The 13,137-nt window shown below is 37.9% G+C and overlaps 1 protein-coding gene across 1 annotated transcript in view; it reads right to left on the reverse strand.

The window, feature by feature from the left end:
- Positions 1-11,678, reverse strand: part of LOC114045684 (collagen alpha-1(XXVIII) chain-like) — a 56,912-nt gene extending 45,234 nt beyond the window's left edge. The window contains exons 1-4 of the mRNA XM_027865776.1: positions 11,522-11,678; positions 9,690-10,258; positions 8,875-8,895; positions 5,746-5,802 (exon numbers count right to left, since the gene is read on the reverse strand). Coding sequence (XP_027721577.1) covers positions 5,746-5,802; positions 8,875-8,895; positions 9,690-10,258; positions 11,522-11,678 — 804 coding nt within the window. The remainder of the gene's footprint in view (positions 1-5,745; positions 5,803-8,874; positions 8,896-9,689; positions 10,259-11,521) is intronic.
- Positions 11,679-13,137: the final 1,459 nt, after the last annotated feature.

Here is a 13,137-nt window from a genome sequence, read left to right on the forward strand (position 1 = left end):
CACCTTGATGACCTTCTCCTCTCTTTCCTCAACTACAGATGAGATCATAAAAATGGTTTATGATGAGACACTCAAATATTTTTCTCTGGCAAAAACCAGGATTCACTTACTTAGCAGCTGGCATCAAATTGGAACCAGAAGAATGACCAAACTGGCATGTCCTTTACTGGGATTGTAAGCACCCTGAGGAATTCTCAAAAGCCTCAGTGGCTATAGGTAATTCAGATAACTACAAACTGAGCAGTGTGTGGGCTAATATAATGCCAATATCAGTGTCATATTAACCTACCTGTCCTATCACATTATCAGTTCCCTTGGTAAAACATTTTATGTTTTTGTAATGGGCTAAATACTACATAAAAATTTGGTAGAATAAATAAAACTTCACTAATTCAGACTAACTAGGTACAGGGGTGAAGTTTGGATTCAGTCAAAGGACCACACTTGAGGACCTAGAGGGCCACATGTAGCCTCAAGGCCACAGGTTCCCCACTCCTGATGGAAAAGACAGTCAAATGATAAAAAAAGTCTGAAAGATTAGATATATAAAAATGATTGCAGTTTTATTGGAACTCAAATGATGTCAATACCATTCATTCATTTATTTGTTTGTAACTCTGGGCTCTAGGCTATTTGTTTAAGACTTTCCTCAATGGTGGAAAGTCTTACTTACTTATATGATTACTTAACCATGGTTGCATGAAGGGCAGAGTTGGTGAGACCTTGGGAGAGGAAAGATATTTTGTCTTTTGCTTTTCAGGGGAGAGAGAGAAAGAGAGAGAGAGAGAGAGAGAGAGAGAGAGAGAGAGAGAGAGAGAGAGAGAGAGAGAGAGAGAGAGAGAGAGAGAGAATCTCTTCAAGGAAAGGTCTCTGAAGGGAGAGAGACTCCAGGAAGAAGCTGTGGAGAAGTGAGTGCTTCGAACATGTCTCTATCCCCAGTTTACCACACTAGAGACTTCAGGGAATTTCCCTGGGTGAGACTTGGAACTCTCTCTCTCTCTCTCTTTCTCTCTCTCTCTCTTGGTTGAGCTGAAATATCTTGTTCCCAATAGGAGAGGTCATTCATTTTGTGTATTGTCTGGTATATTCTTATTTTATACTTCTCTGATTTGTTTGCTATTGGCTTGGATGTGTTTATTTACTATTTGTTAAATATCATCTTTGTGTAAACAGCATGTAGTAGGAAGGGAACCAAGCCTTGGATAATGTATCTTGGAATACTCCTTTTTAGTAGCACATGCTGTCCCTTTAAGGGATAGTGATCGGGAACACAGCTTGAACCTAAATTTTTACCCCCTTAGACTAATAATAGGAAGAAGGCTGTTTATGGGGTTCTAAGGATCATAGGTACATAGGTAATGCTAATTTGCAGTAAACACTGTCAGAACCCATATTTGACTGGCATAGGTGCTTGAGTCAGAAGAGGGCAGAGCAGAGCTAGACTATGACCTGAAGAGAATTACACGTTAAACTTCAAATCTCTATTATGTACAGCTTGCTTAACAAAAGAAAAAAGAAATACTAAACTCAACCTGTAGCTTTCAAAACTGTCCTACCTATCTGCTTCTTTTTGGCCTTTTGTCTGTTCTCTGCATTAAAAGAAAAAAAGCCTCTATGTTGGGTGATAATTTTGTTTTTCAGAGAGTGCAGTATTCCATGATTTGTGGATGAATAGGACATTGGAACAATATTGGCATTAAAAAGATGGGTTTTTATTTCTGAGAGAAGCTTGGGAATCATTAAAAGCAATGAGCAATTTCTGAGAGGCAATTCAGCCCACTCTTTGTAACTACCCTCATGGCTCGCTGCAAGGCAGAGGCAGGGAATGCATGCAGGCTGTATCATTTTTTCCTAGCACTCCTGATTGCTGTGCAGAGAAACTCTGTTCTGCCCCCAGGCTTTTGGCCTTTGTCTCAGCCTCTTGGATACTGGAGTTCTTGGTCCCAGTTTGGCCTCTGCTTTACTCTCTCCTAGATCTCAATTTGGAACCGATGCTTCTTTTCTTAGCAGGAAAAGTTTTCTCTTGGTCTTGGTAATTGTCCTAATTATTGGCACGTTAGCCCTTTCTGTCTGCCTGATGTGCCCTACACAAAAGGTTCATGTGGCTGGAGGCTGTCAGACTGCAGGTCCCGTTCTCCCAGAAGGTGACTCCGGAGACCTCAGCACTAAAGTGACAGATGGTGCAAACCACCCTACTGGAGCAACCAGCCAGTTGGAGCAAATCTGACCCCTGTAGACCTAGTGACTGCTCTGAGACAGCTTTGCAGCCTGGAGGGATGTAAACCCTTGACTCTAGCTATGATAGGAATCAGGTACCTGCAATGTATTATCAGTGAAAAAGTAGCATAACTGAAGGCATCAAGGAAATTTGTGAATGGAAAAGTACAGTTAGACCCATAGCAAGAACAAAGGATAACAAACAACTAGACCACGTGCTCCATTGGTACCCAGATAGTTTCAAGAGACTTGGAGGAAGGATGCCCTAAACGCATTGGGTGGAACCTGTGTAGAGGATTTACATGGACAAGATTAATACGGAATAAAGAAGTTTGGATGGTTTGCAACCTGAATCATTGGAGGGAGTGCCTGCATAAGTGAGACTGCAGGTACATTAAAGCATTAAATTAACATATTGAACCCACTAAATACCTTTCCATTGCCCTTTTACAACAATTTTGATTTTTCAGAAATTGTGAATTCCGTGGATTGTAGCCACAGAGGACTGTTGAAATACTATTGACATAAGAGATGAGCTTTTGTTTCAGTCATTCAAAGTCATTCAGTCAGTGAGTGAATCAATAAGTATCTATGTGCCAGGCATTGTGTTAAGTGTGAAGGATACAAAGAAAGGCAAAACAGAGTTTCTGCCCTCAAGGAGCTCACAGTCTAATGGGGTAGACAACATGCAAATAATTATGTACAAACCAATTATACATAGGATAAATAGGCAGTAATTAGCCAGTGAAAATACTTGGAGCTGTAAGATAGAGTGTCTTATTTGAGGAATAGCAAGAAGGGCAGTGTCACTGGACCAATGTTGGGGTGGAGAGAAGATGTAAAGTAAAAGGAATAATTTTCCAAATCCATTTATCCAAACAAAAAAAAAGCAGAGATATTATACAGATAAGAGTATACCAGGCAATATAGAATAAATGAGTACTCCCACTGGGAGTGACCTATTTCACAGAGAGAGGGAGAGTTAGTTCACAATGTAAGGTGAAATTCCCCAAGTCTCTATCTAGTGTGGCAAGCTGAGGATTGGGACTTTTTCAAGGTACCTGCTTCTCTATGTGTCATCTTCTTCCCAGAGTCTTTCTTTCCCTTTAGGGACTTGAATAGAGTCTGGAACTGTGTGTTTCCTCTCTTGAATCCAAAAGACTGCTCTCTTCTCTCTCAAGCTCTTGCTAACTCTACTCCTCATGCAGGCTTGGAACATGGAGTAAATCAGTCTATCTACCAATGAGGAGAGCCTTATGCAAATAATAAGTTTGAGCCCTAAGTTACATAAATAAATTAGATGGGCAAGGAAGAAATTCTATTTTAATTCTATGGACAGGAAAAGAGTTAATGATCAGCAAAGGATAGAGAAGATCACAGTAGATAAAATGAACACCTTTGATTACAGAAAATGAAAAAAATTTTGAACAAATAAGATTAATGTACTTAAGATTAGAAAGGAAATATATAACTGGGAAAAAAACTTTGTAGCAAGCTTCTCTGATAAACATCTCATATCTGAGATATATAAGGAACTAATGTAAACTTAAGACTAAGAGACATTCTCCAATAGATAAATGGCCAAAGGATACGAATAGGCAGTTCTCAAAAGAAGAAATTCAAGTTAGCAATGACCATATGAAAAATGCTCTAAATTTCTAATTTTTAGGAAAAATGATAATTAAAACAATGATGACATTCCACTTCACACTTATTAGATTGGTAAAGATTTCAAAAGAGGAAATTGGCAAATGTTGGAGAAGCTAAGAGAAAACTGATGCATACTTAGTGGAACTGTGATTTGGTCCAATCATTCTGGAAAGTGATTTGTAACTATGGCCCCAAAGAAACTAACTTGTCTACACCCCTTGACCCAACTATGACATTTCCAGGCCTATACCCCAAAGAAATCAAAGAAAAAAGAAAACCACTCAAATATACAAAAATATTCATAGTAGCAAAAAATTGGAAACTAAGGGAGTACCCACCTATTCAGGGAAAGTTATATGAATGTAGTAGAATATTATTGTGCCATAAATGATGAAATGAACAGTTTTGGAAGAAACGTGGAAAAATTCTATGAACTGATGCACAGTGAAATGAACAAAGCTAGGAGAACAATTTATATATAATGACAACAGTTCTATAAAGAAAGACAACTTCAAAGGATTTCAGAACTCTGATCAAAGCTAAACTATGAGTTCAGAACTAAACAAGCATGCTATGTACATCTTGATAGAAAGAAAAAGACTTAAAATTCATTGTTTTAATTAGCACTTCCCATGGAGGATTTTTGGGAAGACATGGATAAAAGTTACATAGGATGAGGATTAGTTGAGATTTACAGCATTGGAGAGAGTACTCACATCAATGAGACCACAGAATTGTGGAAGAATCCAAGTATCACATGTAACCAGGGCCAAAAATTCCATCCAGTGGTCACCCTCTTTGTACTTAGTTAGGCTGCTCCTTAGAAAGAAGGTGGAGTCTGTTGCTGGGATTGCACCACAAAGCCTTTCTAAGATGGCGGATCTTACCAGAGCTTGGGCTTTGCTGTTTTAGTTTTCAGGAACCTAGGGTCACCCTCACTGCATGATGAAGTAATGGAATACAATGTGTTGTGGAAGGAAAATTGGTGTCAAAACAATGGGTTTTTATGTCAGGAGGCAGCTTGGCATTATTGAAAGTGCTGTGTACTTTAATATAATCCAAAGGATTATAGGATCATAGATGCAGAGCTAGAAGGGAACTTAGAAGCCACTGAATCCACCCACCTCATTTTATAGATGAGGAAACTGAGGCACAGAGAAGTTAAGTGACTTGACCCATATCACACAGCTAATTAGTATCTAGAATTTGAACTGACGTCTGCCTAGTCCTAAATCTAGCACTCTGTCCACTCTATACTGCTTCATTAAGGTACTTGCAAGCTCTGAAAATTGTACCTGCAGGTGAACATTATACCACCATTATACCATGCTCTCTTCCAACTAACTCTGAGTCTGGCTTATTATTCATGTGCAGTGCCTAGAGTGTATAATATTTATTGGTATGTAAATGATGACTCTAAAATACTTGCAGGTACCTGAAAATTTATTCTCCTAAGCTTTTTAAATATTTCCCCAGAAATAATTTACAATTCAGAGGTAAACTTCAGCCTTTTCAAATGCTCACAAAAGCCAAATTAGTAGAGTTTTCTATATGAGGTATATTAACCTAAACTTTGTCTTGTCTATACAATACAAAAGTGAAAAGGAGATTCAGTGAAAATCTTCTTGATTCGTTATCAATGTAGGCAATTAATTACACAAATTCAGGCCAAAAAATTCACTTGTGGAACACAAATATCCATCCGGACTGGATAATTAGCCTGGAAAATTGTTCTGTATTCCCTTCACTTTGTGTAGTGCTGTTTCCTAGTAATAATAGCTATTAATTACTAATAATAACCATCCAAAAGGAACTGGCTTAATTAGACTTATTTTTAATACAAAAGCAGAAGAACACAAAAAGTTAAAAATTACTTACAGGGCAGGGAAAGTCTCTTTCCCCTTTCTCACACAAGCATGCAGAAGTTTGAAGGCACTGAAAAAAAAAACAACCAATGTCAATCAGAACATTTAAATGGAATTGGTAAGGAGAAAATAAAGGGACAGTTATAACACAGAATCTGCAAACAAGAGAAAAGCCTTTTAAAAGTCAGCCAGAAGTTAAAAGCAATTAACCAAGAAAAGTCAATGAGTACACTTAAAAATTTCAGGCATTATAAGGAAAAAATAAATTTTATTTGTATCAGCCCCATTTAGCAAAAGAATGAACTGTGAAAGGTCCCACTCAGAAAGCTGTTAAATCTGTAAATTGGCTGCTTCAAAAGAGAACTATTTTCTGGTACCATGCTAATTAGACAACATATTTACTTGACTCTTTGTATTGAAAGCAATTATTTTCCAAATTAAAGAGTAAATAAGTTTCATTACAGTTTTGTGAAGTAATAAGAAATATTTTAAAAAGATTTCTTTTTGACCTGGAGCTCCAATTTCATCAGAATCGGGAACTCCTGGTAGGGAAACTCCCTCGGCAGCAATGTCAAACATTTAGTCTTAGTGTTTAGTGTTGCCTGAGGGGATCGAGAGGTTTAGTGAATTTTCCAGGGCCCCTAGGTCAGAGGAAGACCTTGAATATAAAGTCCTAAATACAAGATTAGTCCTTTATCCACTACGTCACCTTACCTCTTGTTTGAATGTTAGAAGATCGCAAAACTGTAATCAATAAGAACTACAATAATAATCAACCAATAAATAAGCATACCAATAACCAACCAATAAATAAGCATAAACACTGTGCTGGGTGCAGGAGGTATAAAGAAAAAAAGGAGTTTACATAGTAAAGGGGAGACATGTACATACAGATAGGAATATATACAAAATAAATAGGTAATCTGGGGAGGGAGGCAGGCGTGTGCTGGAGCCAGCTTATACTAGCTTGAGATAGCCAACAATTAAATTTTTAGTGTGATCATTTATGCCTTGGTAATTGGCAAGTGCTATAAATCAGAAGTGTCTTATTGTTTTGTTGATTGTCTAGACTTAAGAAAGTGATGGAGAAAATATTAATAGTGTAGATTAAACCTAAAAATATTCCTTGTATTTTCTGAGGGCTGGTTGTTAAATAGTTACTAGCACACTCCTGGAGATAGGATTGTAGGAGGAAGAAAGGATGATCAGGAAAGGCTTTATTCAGAAGGTGGCACTTAAGCCAAATCTTGAAGGAAATAAGAGATTCCAAATGGTGGAGGTGAGGAAGAAGTGCATTTTAGGAATATGGACTAGCCAATGCAAAGACAGAGACAGGAGAGGGTGTGTTAAGTGAGGGGCAGCAAAAAAGGCCAGTTGGTTTGGCCTATAGAGAGTCATAAGGGGAGAAATAATTTCATAAATCTGGAGAGACAGGTTGGGGTCAGGCTGTGGACTTTAGATGCCAAAGGAGAAGCTTATATTTTCTTTGATGCAACGTGGTGCAGTGGATAAAATGCAGGCCTGGGGTAAGGAGGTTGTTCCATCATTTTCAGTTGTGTCCAAGACCCCATTTGGAGTTTTCCTTGGTAAAGATACTGAAGTAGTTTGCCCTTCCCTCTCCAGCTCATTTTACAGATAAGGAAACTGAGGCAAACAGTTACGTGACTTACCCAGGGTCACACAACTAGTAAGTGTTTGAGGTCAGATTTGAACTCAGGAAGGTGAGTCTTCTGACCTTAGGACCAGCAATTTATCAACTGCTTCACCTAGCTGCCCATAGGTAGCTCCTGTAAGGCATGAGTAAGGAACACTTAAGTTCAAAGTCAGCCTCAGAAATTTACTAGCTGTGTGAGCCTGGGTAAGTCACTTTACTTCTGTTTACCTCAGTTTCCTCATGTGTAAAATGGGAATAATAATAGCAACTACCTATTATTTAGGGTTGTTGTGAGGATCAAGTAAATCACTTGGCACATAGTAAGCAATATATAAATGTTTATTATTACTATTATTTTAAAGACAATAGGGAGCCAGCCATTGAGTAGGGGAGTGACATGGTTAGTTAGACTCACATTTCAAGAAAATCACTTTGGCAAACATGAAGGAAGAATTGGAGATAGGAGAAACAAGATAGATCAATTGGGAAACTCTTACAATAGTTCAGATTAGAGGTAATGAGGGTAAGCTAGGTGGCACAGTGGATACACAGTTGGGCCTGGAGTCAGGAAGACCCCAGTACAAACTCAGTCTCAGACATTTACTAGCCATGTGACCCTGGACAAGTCATGTAACCCTATTTGCCGCAGTTTTCTCATCTGTAAAAGGAGCTGCAGAAGGAAATGGCAAACCACTCTAGTATCTCTGCCAAGAAAACCCCAAAGGGGGTCACAAAGAGTTGGACATGACTTAACCAAACAACAAGAAAGAGGTAATAAAGCCCAGTGAGTAGAGAGAAAAGGTCAGCTATGACATATGTTGAAAATGTGGGAGTGACAAGATTTGGCAACTGGATAGATAAGCAGGATGCAGGAGAATGATGAGTCAAGGATAATGCTGAGGTTGCAACCTGAGATCATGGAAGGATGTCCTCAACAGAAATAGGGAAATTCAGAAGAGGAGCAGGTTTAAAGGGAAAAATAATGTGTTCTGTTTTGAATGTGTCAAGTGTGAGAAGCCTATAGAACATCAAGTTTGAAATGTCCATTGAAAGTTGAAAATATGGAATGGAATTCATAAACATTCCATTTTCCAGATATAAATGGAAAAGGCTTAGAATGAAATTGTAACTCTGAAATTTTATAGATAAGACAATTGAAACCTAGAATATAAGTAGTATATAGTAGTAGTTATGATTGTAATAGGTTATGATTAGTTTATAGGCAGAAACAAAACTATAATTCAGTTCTCCTGACTCAATGAATAAATTACCTTTTCTACTATACCATACGGAAAACAAAAATATAGAGAAATTGCAATAATAGTGATATCTAAACATTTATATAATGGCTTTAAGGTTTGCAAAGCATTTTATGTATGTGTGTGTATATACATATATATGTAAATACACACATATGTATATTATATAATTTCTTATGCATGTGAATGAACAATAACTATTTACCAAGTTAATATAAATAATACTTACCTTTTCCTCTGTCAGTTCTTTCTGTGAATATAAAAAATGATATAAAAAAATTTAGAATAATAGGCCATTATCCACTTAAAGAAAAAAATACACCCTATTAAGTAGATGATTATAAAACTAAAAAATGTGGTCTCTGCCTTCTGCTAAAATAATAACTGATATTGTTCTCACTTGGCAAGCAATAGGGTAAAATTAACATAGTTTATAGCTGCAAAGAAAAGCCCATCAGCTTTGTATCTCGTGAGTGTGCATTATCACACAGGCGTCTGCAGGGCTAGATGTGAAATAAATGGAAACTTTGAAAGAAATAAGCAGACAGGGCTCCCAACTGTTACACAGAGGCATTTGAGACTGGACAAAGTTCTTCTAAGAGGAGGCCGACTAAGCGAATGCTCCCTGGTATTGTAAACTAATCTGGAACCAATGGCCTGAAGCCTTCATCAACAGCATATTAATTTAAAAACTGATTTCATTAGCAAAATTTATATACCTATGCTAAGAAACCACAAGGTGGCTTTTATTAGTGTAGATGTTTATAATATTTCTTTAGGTCATGGACACTTTTGGCAGTTTGGGGAAGGCTATAGACTCCTCAGAATAAGGTTTTAAATTGCATAATACAAAACAGGATTACTAAAATAGTAATACATAGGAAATCAGTTATATTGAAATATGGTTATTAAAATATATTAAAAAAACAAGTTGGTGCACCTCATGTTAAAAACTCCTGTGTTAGAGGGTTTTCTTTTTTTTGTTATTTTAATTGGTAAATATATTGGGCAATATATTGAAAAAAGAGTAAGGTTGGAACATACTGTTTTTTTAAGAACCTTTTCCACAACTTCTTTCTCCTGTAGACTAAAGATAGCTTGTGAGGCAGGGACCCTGGCAAGGTGATATAGTATGGCAGCACTGGCTGTCTCTTCAGCGACACTGGATAATCCCACAATGATGAAGACGATGCCTTGGTTTTTAGCCTTCCTAGAAGCTGCAGAAATATCTGTGTTTCTTGCTTGTTTAGCTCCATCTATAAAGAGCACTGCAACCTTGGCACTGCCAGGAATACTTTCTGTCTTATACAGCCATGTTAAGTTAGTTATGGCATAAGTCATATATGCTCCAGGACCAGTGGGTGTGATGGATGCAACATGACTCTGGAAGTCTTCAGGACCCTCCCAGCTGTGGAAGGTCTGCTTCATGAGGACAATACTGCTATACTGCAGTAAGGACATTTTCCATTGGAGGGTATGCCCAGAAGTTAGTTGTAGACCTTTCATCTTATTCACTGTTTCCAGCACAAATTTCTTTTGTTGCTCATGATAATAACTGCCCACATCTTCAGAACTATCAAGCAAAAAGGCCATTTCTAGGATGCAGTCTTTATCTGTGGAATAATTGTTAAACATAATTGTTCAGCTATGCTATAAAAATACATTGATTATTTTTTAAAAGTTCAAAAGTGGATTCCAAAAGATTACTTCAGATGTTGTCAAATGGATCAGATGTGAGATACTACGTTTTATACAGGGCAGTTAGGTAGCACAGAGGATTGAGTGCTGGTCCTGAAGTCAGAAGACTCATTTTCCTAAACTCAAATCTGGCCTCAGACACTTACTGGTTGTGTGACCCCGGGCAAGTCAGTTAATCCTGGTTGCCTCAGTTTCCTCATCTGTAAAATGAGCTGGAGAAGGAAATGGCAAACCACTCCAGTATCTTTGCCAAGAAAACCCCAGGTGGGTTCACGAAGAGTTGAACATGACTGAAACGACTGAATAACATGTTTCATACGTCTGATCACAAATACTCCTTTCCATTGGGGTTAGGACGCAAAAAACCTTTCTGACTCCGGAAAATTGCTTTGATACAGGGGAGAAGCCAGGCCTACCATGGATTGATTTTTCAGTTGTAGTTGAAACTGTAACAAATATTTTTGTAACTGTAACTAATGTTTTCATTAGAGTAGCTAATATTTTTGTACCCGTGAAAATCAGTAGTTTTTCAGTTGTGTCTGACTCTTTGTGACCTCATTTGGGGTTTTCTTGGAAAAGATAATAGCGTGGTTTGCCACCTCTGCCAGCTCATTTTACAGATGAGGAAACTGAGCCAAACAGGGATAAGTAACTTGCCCAGGATCACACAACTAGTATGTGTTGAGTCTTCCTGATTCCAGGCCTGGCACTTCATCCACTGTACCACCTAGCTTCCCCTGAAAACATGTCTTCAAATGTTAAGTGTGTGGAGGCTACTGCATGCAGTATGAGATGGCTGCTCATGAAAGCACTCACTTAAATTAGTCCAATGCACTCATTTTAATCTACTATTATTATGAATTAGGTGTTAAACTAATTTCTTTCTATGCTGTTGAGGGATTTCAAGTGCTAACAGTACACTTGAAATTTTGGCACCCTGAAGATCATGCGCCAGCCACTTTCCCCTAGTTATGACTCTGATTATAACTGTATTTTCCCCACATCTACCTTTCCCTATCCTTTTTCTATCCTGAGACTCATTCCTAATTTTGACACAATTCTGGACCAAATTGCTATATACAGGGTTGCCTTTTGAAATCCATAAGGAAATATTGAAAAGGATATGTGGAATAGAAAGGTAGATTATATTTCATAGAGACTGAAGGAAGCCCACTTACCTTTGTTACTGAAACCAGGGAGTTTTTCAACATTATTTGACAAAACTTGTTTAGCCTTTGGTCTCCTAGCTCCATTTCTTTTCCCCCCGCAGACAATCTGGGCCAGAGCCACCTGGCATTCCAACAGCCAGAGAAAGCACCAGGACTTCATGAGCATCGCTCAGTCCTAAAGATTCCAAAAGGCGGTAATTATAAAGTACTCCATATTTACAGTACACATCACAGGGCTTTGAGGTTGATAAAAGACAACCTGTCTGCTTTCAGCTCTTAGTTCTAGGAGACAAATGATTTTTTTTAACTTCTCACAAACTTAACGCTTTGTTGTTCATACTTCATTAAAATATGATCTGCTGGAAGCTCTCTACCTTGTTCTGGGCTCTTTGGGGGAAATTGAGTAATTTAGAAATTTGGAAAACTGTCTTGGATCACCCCCAAGGACCTTCAGTTACAACACTTAGTATAAGACAATAGGTTCTCAATACTTGCTGTAGAGCCAAAAGGACTTGGTGATTCCTCATGTGAGAGGAATCTGAGTAGTATCATAATATAAGGTTCTGTTTTCCTGTTTTACTACATCTGTCTTATATAAAATGTCATTGGCTGGGGAGGCTACCATATGGGGAAGGCAAGGCAGTTTGGGGAAGCAGTCACTTGGGGGGAAGATACAGTATGCTATCTATCAGGTAGCTTCCTATTTTAACTCATTTTTGCTAAATGGGTAGTAAACTATGCTGCAGGAGGAGCGCAAGTCCCCAAAGTACCCTTTAAAATTCAGTGCTCTTGGGCAAAGCCCCAGTCATCCCACTATAATTCTGTCTCTGAGTGCAACTGGATCTTCTTTTGAGCACTTTAGAAATATCTTCAGACTGATAGCATTTACATTGTCTTTCTGGAGAAATTTAGCAAGAGAATGGCCTAAATGACACCACCATGTACAGGGGGAATAATAGTCAAGATGCCCATTTCCTTAGATCCAGGTCTCAACAATGCATGTGTACTTGTGAGACTTTTAAAAAGTTGGAGAGACATAATTTCTGGATAATTAATCACTTTATTAATAATGCTAGCATTTTATTAATAAAAGGGTCAGTGATACTCTCAAATGCCAAAGACCAATCATGGTGATGGGCTCATAGTTTATATGCCCTTGGAAGATTGGGTGTTTCTAACAGTGGTGATCAACTCTAACTGGTTAACAATTAACAAAATTAACAAAAAGATTAAAAAATTAAAAAAAGAGACTCAATATTACAATGAGAGGTGGACCTCTTCCAATGAGGGGTTGGGGAAGTAATCTTGGTTATGTCATTTACTTCTAAATTGCCCAGCCTTGGGCAATCTAATCAAAGAATTTATCTCTACTTGAACCTGTGAGGAGCACAACGGCCTTCCCCATCTTAGATTAAATTTCTTGTAAAGTTGGGGTGGGATCTGAACCAGCAATGCCCTTCAGAGCCTGAACCTACAGGCTTCTGAAAAAATCCTAGTCCTAATTCAACAATTGATTATGAAGATGAGAGAGACAATCATTTCTCTCAATGAAATGATATGTAAATCATGAGAAAAAAGTTTCCTTTACACTCTTGACAGTAACAGATAATAAAGTCCAGCATAAT

Source organism: Vombatus ursinus, unplaced genomic scaffold (assembly GCF_900497805.2).
Source record: "Vombatus ursinus unplaced genomic scaffold, bare-nosed wombat genome assembly UNPS02014779.1, whole genome shotgun sequence".
In the NCBI taxonomy this organism is placed as follows: Eukaryota; Metazoa; Chordata; class Mammalia; order Diprotodontia; family Vombatidae; genus Vombatus; species Vombatus ursinus.